At 50.7% G+C, this 12,625-nt stretch overlaps 2 protein-coding genes across 2 annotated transcripts in view; one reads left to right on the top strand and one right to left on the bottom strand.

The window, feature by feature from the left end:
* Positions 1 to 12,625, bottom strand: part of MOV10L1 (Mov10 like RNA helicase 1) — a 66,573-nt gene that overhangs the window by 531 nt on the left and 53,417 nt on the right. Inside the window, exons 20-26 of the mRNA XM_003932771.3 lie at positions 12,381 to 12,480; positions 11,231 to 11,395; positions 8,652 to 8,825; positions 3,354 to 3,503; positions 1,844 to 1,951; positions 1,140 to 1,277; positions 260 to 351 (exon numbers count right to left, since the gene is read on the bottom strand). Of these exons, the coding sequence (XP_003932820.1) occupies positions 260 to 351; positions 1,140 to 1,277; positions 1,844 to 1,951; positions 3,354 to 3,503; positions 8,652 to 8,825; positions 11,231 to 11,395; positions 12,381 to 12,480 (927 nt within the window). The remainder of the gene's footprint in view (positions 1 to 259; positions 352 to 1,139; positions 1,278 to 1,843; positions 1,952 to 3,353; positions 3,504 to 8,651; positions 8,826 to 11,230; positions 11,396 to 12,380; positions 12,481 to 12,625) is intronic.
* LOC101039299 (thymosin beta-4-like) lies at positions 3,782 to 4,186 on the top strand. The gene has a single exon (XM_074390893.1). It carries the CDS (start codon positions 3,848 to 3,850, stop codon positions 4,085 to 4,087), a length of 240 nt encoding a protein of 79 aa, XP_074246994.1. The 5' UTR covers positions 3,782 to 3,847; the 3' UTR covers positions 4,088 to 4,186.

Raw genomic sequence — 12,625 nt, 5'->3', positions numbered from 1 at the left:
TTTCCCAAGCTGGGTTTTACAAGGGACTGACTTTGCCCTGTTGGCCTATGTGGGGAAAGGTGACATGACCCTAAATGTCCAGGAAAACAGTGGCTGCTGCAGCCCAAGGTAAGCTGAGGAAGGTGCCAGTGGGGGACTAAGGCTGCAGTGGGTGTGGGGGGATATGTGGGGGGTGGTGAGGGGAGGAGGGGAGGACATCCAAGAGTGTGTCCTAGAACCAGCCTGTCCTTGAGGAAGAGAAGAAGACAGAAGTGCTCACTTTTGCAGAGACTGCAGTTCAGGAGGTAAATCACATCCCATGTAAACACCATTCGTAATACTGTATTCCAGCAAAGCACCAAAACAGGGGTCCTGTTAGAAATAACAAGTAACCTGGTGTGACAGCAAGTGAAGGCCCCATGTCTTCCGGGGTGAGGGCAGCTGAAGGCCCATGTCTCCTGGTGTGAGGGCAAGTGAAGTCCCCATGTTGCCTGGTGTGAGGGCAAGTGAAGGCCCCATGTCCTGGTGTGAGGGCAAGTGAAGACCCCATGTCTCCTGGTGTGAGGGCAAGTGAAGGCCCCATGTCCTGATCTGAGAGCAAGTGAAGGCCCCATGTCGCCTGGTGTGAGGGCAAGTGAAGGCCTCATGTCCTGCTGTGAGGGCAGGTGAAGACCCCATGTCCTGGTGTGAGGGCAAGTGAAGACCCCATGTCTCCTGGTGTAAGGGCAAGTGAAGGCCCCATGTCCTGATCTGAGAGCAAGTGAAGGCCCCATGTCTCCTGGTGTGAGGGCAAGTGAAGGCCCCATGTCCTGATCTGAGGGCAAGTGAAGGCCCCATGTCTCCCAGTGTGAGGGCAAGTGAAGGCCCGATGTCTCCCGGTGTGAGGGCAAGTGAAGGCCCCATGTCTCCTGGTGTGAGGGCAAGTGAAGACCTCATGTCTCCCGGTGTGAGGGCAAGTGAAGTCCCCATGTCTCGTGGTGTGAGGGCAAGTGAAGGCCCCATGTCCTGGTCTGAGAGCAAGTGAAGGCCCCACGTCCTGGTCTGAGAGCAAGTGAAGGCCCATGTCTCCCGGTGTGAGAGCAAGTGAAGGCCCCATGTCCTGGTGCTGAGTGTCTCATCCTGAGTTACCCAGACAGCCCACCCAGTGCCTGCAAACTCACTCGAACAAGAACATGGGGGTTTCCCAGCACAATCAGCAAAGCTTTGGGTCTGGTGATTGCAACATTAAATCTTTTTGAGTTGGACAAGAAACCCAAAAAGTATCGATCATCTTCAAATCTATCTTCATTTGACCGTACCTAAAAGCACACAGAGATGAATAAAAATAGTATTTTAAGTTTTGGGGGGCATGAAGAGAAACTCTTGATACATGAAAACATTTAGAAATGTTAAAATAGCCAAATGACCTCATTTTTGGTTCAAGAAGAAACAGGAGGAGGAGGGGGAGAAAGGGCACCAGAGACCGGCCTTATTGGCACTGGGTCTGCAGACAGGGAGCCCTACACGCTCATGGCTGTCTCAGGATGGTGGGGTCTTTAGGGCTCTCCTGTGGGTGCCTGCCCTCCCACTCTCTGCTCCTCAGCTGTCTTTTCTTCTAACTTCGTGTCCCTCCTTCTCCAAAGCATTCACCGTGCCTTCCTGGATCCCTTCTCTTTACTTTCCTGTGTCTTAATCTCTAAGTATTGTTTTAAAAGACCCTCCCACAGTCACTGCTTAGGATGGCTCCCGGGCCTAGGGAGTCTCTGCCTGCAGCTGCTGCTCTGTTCTGGGAATCGACCTCTACCCCTTTAGATCTGAAGCCCCTAGAACCCCAAGGGTACCAAGCACCTTACTGGCCATCCCTACGGAGAACAGGGATACCTACAGTGGAAATGATGATGATCCGATACTCCTGTCCTTGAAACTCCTCTACAGATCCCACCTTTACATCCATCAGATCAACATTACGCAAAAGAATTCTGATTTTCTCCACCTTTAGAACAGATTAAAAGAAAGATTAAAGATGCTGTAAACCAAACATTGGCTGATGTGCAATATTGCTTTTCAATTCTTTATTGCATTGCTTCCAATCGGAGTTGGTTAGAACACAAATTCCAGTTTTAGTAAAACTAGGGAAAGGGGTCAATGCTTATTAGGAAAGCCGAATTTCTTTTTTTTTTTTTTTTGAGATGGGTTTCACTCTTGTTACCCAGGCTGGAGTGCAATGGCGCGATCTTGGCTCACCGCAACCTCCGCCTCCTGGGTTCAGGCAATTCTCCTGCCTCAGCCTCCTGAGTAGCTGAGATTACAGGCACACGCCACCATGCCCAGCTAACTTTTTGTATTTTTAGTAGAGACGGGGTTTCACCTTGTTGACCAGGATGGTCTTGATCTCTTGACCTCGTGATCCACCCGCCTCGGCCTCCCAAAGTGCTGGGATTACAGGCTTGAGCCACCGCGCCCAGCCTAGGAAAGCCGAATTTCATGTGGAAAATCCTCCTCCCCAAACCTCATACCAACCATGGAGGAAACCCTTCAGGAGAAATGAGAGCCATGTCTCCTGCTTAGAGCTGAGATGTGTGTCTCAGCAGGATGGCACCTGAACCCACAATGCTGAAAGCTGAGGCTAAGACAGCAGGACACGGGCCACATGATGTCTCTATAAGCCTTCGTAGTCGCTGTTCCTCTGGGAGAACTAAGTACTCACCTCTTGAGGTCCCCGAGTCAGAACACAGGAAACGTGCCATCTGTGAAGGGCTCTGCAGCTGGCACTCACGGTCCAGGTGATCTGTTACTGTGATGACCTAGGGGACCCACCTTCTCTTCTGCAATTTGGGGGTTCTTTCCAAGATCTGCTTGGTGGTGTGAGCACCACAGGGACACGTGCTTCACGACTGAAACCTTGTATTTGGCATGGGAGGCACCCATGAATGTTCAAGGCCACTGTGACTGTGTGGAGATACTTCCTGGGACCAGCCCCTGGGGGCCGGGGACACTAACTCTCCTACAATCACACCACAGAGTCACACGAAATAAGAAGTGGCCCATTCAAAAGTACCCAAAATGCCCCCCCCGATAAACACTGGGTTAGAGCTGGGGGTTGGCAAATGTTTTCCCAAAGGGCCAAATATCAAGGGACATGTAAATGTAACCATTTCAAAATGTAAAAACTGTTCTAGGCTCTGGCCGCGGAAAAGCTGGCAGCTGCCTGGAACGGACCCGTGGACGGCAGTTCGCTAATTTCTCACGCTGAACATAACTCAAATGCGGTCCTGCTTCTTTAAAAACCTGCTTTCGCTCACAAGGAGCTTGTTTCTGCCTTTGTGAAACTGCAGGAGCCAGGGATCTAGACTGCAGGGACCTCACAACGCCAGGTGTGCCTGGGCAGGGCGTACCTGCTTCCGGTAGGGCGTGATGACGCCAATGTCGCTGGCAGACACCTGACTGGAGATGCTCCGGGCCAGGAGGCAGCAGTAGCGCAGGACCTGGACAGCCTCAGCCGGGTTGAACCATGACGGGCTTCTTCCCTCCCGCGCCTCACTGCCCTGAGTTGGTGAGGAGAGAAAACCTCCTTTACTCCATGAATGTTCACCAGAGAGCTACAATCCAGGAGCTTAAGTCAGTGCTGGGAATACACACTGAATATGTCAGGAACAAATCCCTACTCTCACGCAGAGCTTACATGTGAGCAGAGCAGACGCCATATGTTAAATGATGATGAAATGGCTCACAGCTGTATTAAACGCTATGGGGGAGGATGGGTCACCTGAATCCATCACTCAGGACTGAGCCCTGGAGTGGAAGGCTGGCTGGTATTTCTTTCTTTCTTTTTTGATATTAGACCTCTGTTATAGCTATTTTTTATCTGACTTTTCCTTATAAAAGATTAATGAGATACACTGACATAGAAGACAGACACAGAACTCAGTGGTGGCCACTATGCAGACCAGACTTTGCTCGTTCGTGCGCCTCACTCAGCTTTTCCTCCGCAACCATGTCTGACAAACCCGATATGGCTGAGATCGAGAAATTCGCTAAGTCAAAACTGAAGAAGACAGACACGCAAGAGAAAAATCCACTGCCTTCCAAAGAAACAACTGAACAGGAGAAGCAAGCAGGCGAATCATAATGAGTCGTGTGCCGCCAATATGCACTGTACATTCCACAAGCATTGCCTTCTTATTTTACTCCTTTTAGCTGTTTAACTTTGTAAGATGCAGAGGTTGGATCAAGTTTAAATGACTGTGCTGCCCCTTTCATATCAAAGAACTACTGACAACGAAGGCCGCGCCTGCCTCTCCCATGTGTCTATCTGGCTGTCAGGGAAGGAAAGAACTTGCATGTTGGTGAAGGAAGAAGTGGGGTGGAGGAAGTAGGGTGGGACGAATGTGAAATCTAGAGTAAAACCAAGCTGGCCCAAGGTATCCTGCAGGCTGTAATGCAGTTTAATCAGTGTGCCATTTTTTTTGTTCAAATGATTTTAATTATTGGAATGCACAATTTTTAAATATGCAAATAAAAAGTTTAAAAGCTTAAAAAAAAAAAGACAGACCCATAGATCAAGTGGTGGAATGGAGAACCGAGACATAAACCCTTGCATATGTGGCCGGACAACTTCTGACAAGGTGCCAGGACAGTTTTTCAACTAACGGTGCTGAGACAACTGGAGATCCACATGCGTAGGGATGAGGATGGACCCCCGCCTTACACCAGCTTGAAATGTAAACTCAAAGTAGGTCAAAGAGCTAAATCGAAGACCCGAACCCACAACGTTCTTGGAGGAAAACGGGAATAGCCCCATCACATTGGGTTTGGCAACAATTTCCTGGATATGATATCAAAGCTACTGGCAATAACTAAAAGGGATAAACTGGACAACATCCAAATGGAAAATATCTGGGCATCAAAGGATGCAGTCACCACACTGAAAAGGTCATCTGCAGAGGGGGAGAAAATGTTTGCAAATAGGTTTGCATGAAGTTAATATCCAAAACTATAAGGAAGTCTTAAACTCACTGACAAAATCGACTCAGTTAAATAAGGGCAAAGGACCTGAATTCTCCAAAGGAGACATACAAATGGCCAACAGGTATATGAAAAGCTGCTTAATGTCACAAATTATTGGGGAAATGCAAATCAAAACTACAGTGTAATACACCTCACACCCACTAACATGGCTACCATAAAAAAACCACCACCACCCAGAAAATAAGTGGAGGTGAGGATGTGGGGAGACTGGACCCCTGTGGCGCTGCTAGTGGGAGCATAAAATGGTAGTTACTATGGAAAACAGGGTGATGATTTCTCAAAACACTTAGAATTAACCAGCTGAGTGTGGTGACTCATGCCTTGTAATCCCAGCACTCTGGGGGGGCAAGGTGGGCAGATCACTTGAGGTCAAGAGTTCATGACCAGCCTGGCAAAACCCCATCTCTACTGAAAATACAAATTTAGCCAGGCGTGGTGGGGCACCCCTGTAGTCCCAGCTACCCAGGAGGCTGAGGCAGAAGAATTGCTTGAACCTGGGAGGTGGAAGTTGTAGCGAGTCAAGATCATGCCACTGCACTCCAGCCTGGGTGACAGAGTGAGACTCAAAAAGAAAAAAAAAGGTTATTAACATGACAAATTTTCTATTATGTGTACATTTATTTATTCATGAATGAATAAATAAGACAGGGTTTCACTCTGTCGCCTAGAGTGCCAGGGCATGATCACAGTTCACTGCAACCTCAACCTCCCCAGGCTCAGGTGATCCCTCCTCAGAATCCTGAGTAGCTGGAACTACAGGTGTGCACCCATCATGCCCAAATAATTTTTGTATTTTTTGTAGAGATAGGGTCTTGCTATGTTGCCCAGGCTGGTCTTGAACTCCTGGGCTCAAGCAATCTGCCTGCCTTGGCTTCCCCAAGTGCAGAGGTTATAGGTGTGAGCCACCAAGTCCGGCCCTACAATTTAAAAAAGTGACCACCAGGTTGGGTGGGGTGGCTCACGCCTATATTCCTAGCACTTTGGGAGGCCAAGGCAGGTGGATCACTTGAGATCAGGAGGCCAGACCAATGTGGTGAAACTGTCTCTACTAAAAATACAAAAGTTAGCCAGATGTGGTGGCAGGTGCCTGTATTCCTAGCTACTCGGGAGGCTGGGGCCTGGGAATCACTTGAACCTGGGAGGCGGAGGTTGCAGTGAGCCAAGATTGCACCCCTGCACTCCAGCCTGGGTGACAGAGCAAAACCCTGTCTCAAAAACAAAAACAAAAAATAAAAACAAAGAAACCAAAAAAGTGACCACCAGATAAAACAGTAAGAATTTACTAATGTTTTTGTTGTTATTAAGCCATGTAACTTACTCATTTACTGTAAATAATAACTGAAGAAACAAACAAAAAAAATCAATGGGATGGAAACTTACAGCAGACACTTCTAAATAGAGAAAAAAATTAAATGAAATAGCAACCAATCAACTAGAAAAAATAAGGAAAGCAAAAGAAAATAACTAAGAAAGGTAAAGAAAAAATAATGTGAAATGACTATAGACTGGGCTGATTTATGTCACTAAAAGCAAACTGACTCTCAAAATGCATTAAATATAAAAACCTAGCTGCTCCTAAAAAATACAGCAATAAAAAAATGAAAACAGAGGGCAAAGACGTATCAGGTAAAAAGAAAAAAGTGGCAGGCTGGGCGTGGTGGCTCACGCCTGTAACCCCAGCACTTTGGGAAACGGAGGCAGGTGGATTACTTGAGGTAGGAGTTTGAGACCAGCCTGCCCAACATGGTGAAATTCCGTCTCTACTAAAAATACAAAAATTAGCCGGGCGTGGTGATTCCTGCCTGTAATCCCAGCTACTTAGGAAATTGAGGCAGGAGAATTGCTTGAACTGGGGAGGCGGAGGATGCAGTGAGCTGAGATCGTGCCATTGCATTCCAGCCTTGGTGACAAGTGAGCTTCCATCTCAAAAAAAAAAAAAAAAAAAAAAAAAAAAAGAAAAAAGTGGCAATGCTATATATTATGAGGTGGAATTTAAGATTAAAACACACAACAGTATGGAAGAATATTACATGATGAGGAAGAAGATAAAGCAATGATAAACTGTATGGGTGAAACATGGCAGTTAAAATTTGTAAGACGAGAATGATTAGAAACCCAAGATAATTTGATAAGGAGCACAATTAGAACGAGAGACTTCACTACTCTTCTCCACCATGGCGTACCTAGTGGACAGACCCTAGGTCACAGCCTCCATGCATTTACTTACACACACACACACACACAGAAATATATATACACACATATATACACAGACACATACATATACAGACACACACACACACACACACACACACACACACACACACACATTATGTATCAGATCCTTGGCCATATTTATATATTTTTTAGAGTCAGGGTTTCACTCTGTTGCCTTGGCTGGGGTACAGCGGTGCAATTATAACTCACTGCAGCCTCAATCTCCAGGGCTCAAGCAATTCTCTTGCCTCAGCCTCCCAAGTAGCTGGGACCAAAGACACAGGCCACCATGCTTGGCTAATTAAAAAAAAATTTTTTTTAAGAGATGAGAGTGTCACTATGTTGTCCAGGCTGGTCCTGAACTCCTAGACTCAAGCAATTCTCCTGCCTTGGCCTCCCAAAGTGCTGGGATTACAGGCATGAGCCCTTGTGCCTGGTCACTAATGTGTTTTCCTGATACCCAGGGAAGCTTCTGAGGACGGGCAGAGCTAGCAGGACAGATGGCAGGGGAGACCACTGCTGGGGTGAAACCTGCCTCAGAGTGAACCACGTCTCAAGGCGCCTGGCTCACTGCAGAATCCCGAGGACTCTTTCACCCTAGACGCGAGCACCGCACAGCCACCATACACATAACCCTACTCTACATGCTTTGGACAGATCAGACAGATTTTCTCCCCCAGGAACTTATGAAGAGCAACTGTGGGCCACCGCTGGGTGCAGCATGGAATGCAGAGGCCCCGAGACAGTGGCTGGTGTAATCTGGACCCCTGTCCTCCGGGGGCCAGGGCATGGAAGGGACACTGACACCAGGGCTCCCTCTGCGGTCTGGGCACAGCCCTCACTGCAGATATCTTGAGTGCCCCTTCTTTTGGGGCAGGGGGTTAATGCAAAACTTGATTTCTGGTTCTAACAACTAAATTCCTAATACAAACTGTGATTTTAGTGAATGCTTGGCCACTCAGCATCTTACTCCATCCCTCCATGAGGCCTCCAAGAGGGGGTGGTGGCCTGTCACTCCTCAGGCCTGGGCACAGGGCTCAGGCTCATGGCTACTGTGTTCCCTGCCTGGGTCTTTCTGACAGCGCCAACCCTTGAGGGAAGCACCAGGACGGAGGTGGCGGCAGCCTCTGGAAGCTTTCTGCGGTCCTGTGGTGTCCCCAGCCTCACGAACCCATGAGCTTCCCCAGGACCCCCAGAGCTCACTGGGCAGCTTCATTTCTCTTGGAGCCCAGGGCTTGTCTGCTGTGACCACCTGATCATAGTGCCCGCAATGCCCAGTTGGTGCCAGGCACAACTCATCTGGCAGGAAAAATCTTACCACTATCTGGAGACCAGCAGAGCATCTGCCCTACCACAGGTGGGTGACAGAGGCTCACCTGGGAGGAAGGACTTCCTGCCACACTGTCCTTACCCGACACAGTCACCTACGGGTTCAAGACACAACTCACCCGCACACCATGGAAGATGAGAGGGAAGCCTTTCTTAGGTAACTTCTCCCAGCCCAGCAAAGAGTTCACCACTGTGGGGTCCGCACAGACCTCCAGCTCCCTGTGGTAGAACAGCCGTGACGGCAGCGCCAGTAGGGCCTTGTGGGACCGGTAGTTCTTCACCAGCTTTGTGACCTGTGAGGAGAGGGTGATAGGTCACAAGGGGAAGGTGGCACCCAGCAGTTTCTGTCACAGGAACAGGCTCTGCACGGCAAACGTTGAGGCCCACCTGACTTCCAAGCCCAACTCTGCCCCTGCGCCTGTGTGTCGCCTGCCCCCAGACCAACCCCTTGGATAATGGTCAAGCCAAGGGTCCATCTGAATAGAAAATGTGAACGTCAAGAAGAAAAGGGTGAGACAGCTGCCCTTTGTTCCTCTGCTGGGTCTGAATTTGGCTGAGGGGTCTCTTAAAGGGCTCCTGCCATCCAGGACCTGGTGGCTGGGTGGAGAGCAGGTGGATGCCTCCTGAGAGCTTCACTCTGGAACCAGAGTCTTGCTGCCCCATGCAGCTCTGTCTCTGCTCAGCCACAGGGAAGGGCGGGCTCCTGGGCCCCTGGGCCAGGATGGTAGACGCTGTGACTCTAGGGGCATGGTGTGGCTGTGACTGGGCCGGCCTGGCTGTGACTTCACTGATACAGCTGAGCATGACTGTGATGTCACCAGCACATGGGACACCTTTACTGTCAGCCTCCAACCTAGTTGGAAGCTCATTTGGGGTGGGTGTTCTTCCCTGGGCCTGGTATAAGCAGGCAGGGATGGTCTCCAGGGATTACAGGAGTTCAGCCAGTCAGAGCAGTGCTCAGTCTTTCGGCTTCCTGTCTTATAGCCTGGTTTTCTTTTCTTTTTTTTCAAACTTTTTTTTTTTTTTTTTTTTTTTAAAGATGGGGTTTCACCATGTTGATCAGGCTAGTCTTGAACTCTCGACCTCAGGTGATCCGCCTCCCTTGGCTTCCAAAGTGCTTGGATTACAGGCGTGAGCCACAATGCCCGGCCTTACAGCCTGTTTTTTCTAAGCCCTGTGTAGAATGCAGTCTCCTCACTGCCTGAAACTAGTTCCTGACAGACCCCAGCAGCTCACAGATAAACTGAGTGAACGTTGCCCATGGCCACGCTCACGTCTCCACTCTGGAGGAGCATCAGCATCAGCACATGTGGCCCACGTGCTGGTGCGAGGACTCGCTGTGTCTGTGCTGCAGGGAGCCCTCCTCTCACTGTCCCTCGGGGAGAACACACCCAGGGCTCTCCCTCCTTGGGATGAATAACAAAGCCTGTGCTGGTGAAAACTTGGGTTCCCGTGGCATAGTCTGTCACTCACCAGGAAAAGGACTGGTGCTTTCAGGTAACACTGGCACGAGAACGCCATTATTGGCCTCCTGACTCTGTCAAACCTAACTAGAACGTCCAGCCTCCAAGGTGCTACTCAAAACTACAAATGTGACCTAGCGTTACGATGCCTCTGCATTAGCTGGACATGGGCAGGTGAAGGGGAAGAGAAAGGAAGCATGCCACCTCCTGGGGTTACTGTGGCAGCTGCTCTAGTTGGAGCGTGCAGGACACTGCCCAGACCCTGCACAGGACAAAGCCATCACCCCCCATGCAGCAGGGTCTGTCTGTACCTGCGGTCGTGTGCTGCATGCACTGCCCTGAAGGCTGTGTGGAGGGGACAGTGGTGACGGCAGCGTGCTGGTCTCCCCTGCTGTGGCCACATCACCTGCACCCATACCTCCAGAAAAGCAGCCAGTGGGCAGAGGGGTGCAGCAGCACTGAGGATGAGGCACACCTCCTGGGGGCAGCAGAGCTCTCAGGTGCCCTGTGGGCCCAGCAGCTGCTATGTCTGGCCTTCTCTTTCTGGGGACAGTTTCACAGGCTCCTGGCACAGCCAGTGCCTGTCTTAAGGGTGGTCCCTCATGAGACCTTCCTTGGCCTGAAGACCCCTACCTGCCCCCTACCCTTGACAACCAGGAATGGGTTCCAGTCCTTTTCCCTCAAAGTCTGCCCATGGTCATTGCCCCTCATTTTCTATTGATGTTAATACTGGCAATGGGAATCAGATGGAGACCGTTCTTCTGTGGGCTTACAAACTGAGGCTACTTGGGTCACTGTTTAATGATGGGCCCTGGAGGCCCAAGCTCAGGGTGCTGGGGACTCCCAAAGACACAATTCCAAAGGCCGTCCCTCAGAATTTGGTACAAGGTTGACCTAGAGCCCAGAGCCTGCACTTTAATGGAGCTCGGGGTTGAAGACCACTGAGGAAGGCACTGCCTGCAGTCACTCTAGGGCAGGCTTTTCAAGTTACAAAAGTTATTTCCTGTTTTTCTTATGTTAACAGAGTAACACAAATTTTAACTTATTTTACTGTATCTGACCCCAGAGTCTCAGCCATCAGCACTAGGCTGTACTTCCTGTTGATGGGGGAAGTGCTATGGTGGGTGATCCCCTGTATTCTGCCTATGGATGGAGGTGACTCAAGTGGACAGAGTGGTGAGCTGCCCCCCGAACCCCTGTCTGCTTAACTGGGGACTGGAACCCACTAGACTCACCAGCAGGGGGTTATGTGCACCGCAAGCACCAAAAGCATTTTCGTCCCTCTGGTACGCAGGTCGAGACATCAGCCGTTCCAACAAGGACACGTTCAGCCCATAGGCCATGGCGAGTCTGGACTTAATGACTGGGCCAAGCTGCATGGGGTCTCCTGCCAGCACGATCTGCACACACAGGGCCCGTCTCAGCTCACGCAGGGAGGGTGCCGCTGCGACTCCTACAGGCTCAGGTGGGAGCAGGGCTGCACGCAGGATGGCCCCATACTTGCTCTGGCTGCAGGGTATGAGGGGAGGGGCTGGGAGACCAGGGGACACTGACAAGGCTTGGAGCCATCTCTCCTGGCTTCTCGCCGAAGTCTTGCCATCTGCCAGGCTCCTGAAGCCTGGCTTTCTCTCCTGCGAATCTCTCAAAATGGTAGGAGCCCCAAGGATGCTGTCTATCTTCTGGAGGGTTCTGCATGGCTGCCATCCTGCCTGCCCCTTGCCCATGGTTGCCTTGACCTGGTGAGGCCACCTGACGCCACTGCTCTGCCCGGACCAGTCCCTGCTCCCTCCCCAGGTCCCACCTTCATGCTCTGACCCACAGTGCCTGGTGACCGGGATGTGCATCTAGGATAGGCACCAAGGAGAAGCCTGAAACATCTAGTGCTGGATGCTGGATGAGCTGGGCTCAATGCAGTGCACAGTGAGGGAACCAGAGGAGTTCAAGGTGAACTCCTTGATGCCCATGCCACCATCAGGGGCACCCAGGAAGGAGGCAGGCGGGAGTAGAGAATGAGGATGCACAGAGCTGGAGGCCGGGGCAGCCTGAGAGGTGAGTGGGTCAGATGGGGGAGCCCTGGCTCTGTCTGCCTCTCCAGACACTGGGCAGCTGGCTTACTCAGAGCAGGGGCCACATTCCTGACTTCAACACTGCATCCCCAATACCTGGAATGGCTCTTAACCTCCATTTCACAAGTGAATGAGTCAAGATACTGACTCATAGTCCAGAAGGAAGAAAGTGTAATAGAGACCCACGGCCCTAGCACCTTGGGGTCCTTGGCACGTCCACCTGACCCCTGCAGTGACGGTTCCTGGCAGGACTGCAGCCCCTACCCCCACAGGAGAACAGGATAAGGAGGAAGCAGCACACACGGCAGTGGGGCCTTACCTGGCCACTGACGTCTGACATCAGCCCCAGAGGAATGAGGCATTCCGGCTCACTTGCCTGCCCAGCTTCGTCCACAAACACATGAGTGAAGTGCCCAACTCTAGAGCAAAGATGTTTTAAATGGTAATTTCTGCCAAATTGTTTTAGCAATTGATGCCTCTGACACACTGGCAAAGCCAAGCTCAGCACCACAGGGGCACAGCAGGGCTGCCCCGGGTGTGCGGTGGAGCTGAGGGTCTGGGTAT

The sequence above is a fragment of the Saimiri boliviensis genome, chromosome 21, assembly GCF_048565385.1.
Source record: "Saimiri boliviensis isolate mSaiBol1 chromosome 21, mSaiBol1.pri, whole genome shotgun sequence".
Classification (NCBI taxonomy): Eukaryota; Metazoa; Chordata; class Mammalia; order Primates; family Cebidae; genus Saimiri; species Saimiri boliviensis.
The sequence above is the reverse complement of the archived record's forward strand: the minus strand, read 5'-3'. Positions and strand labels throughout refer to the sequence as shown.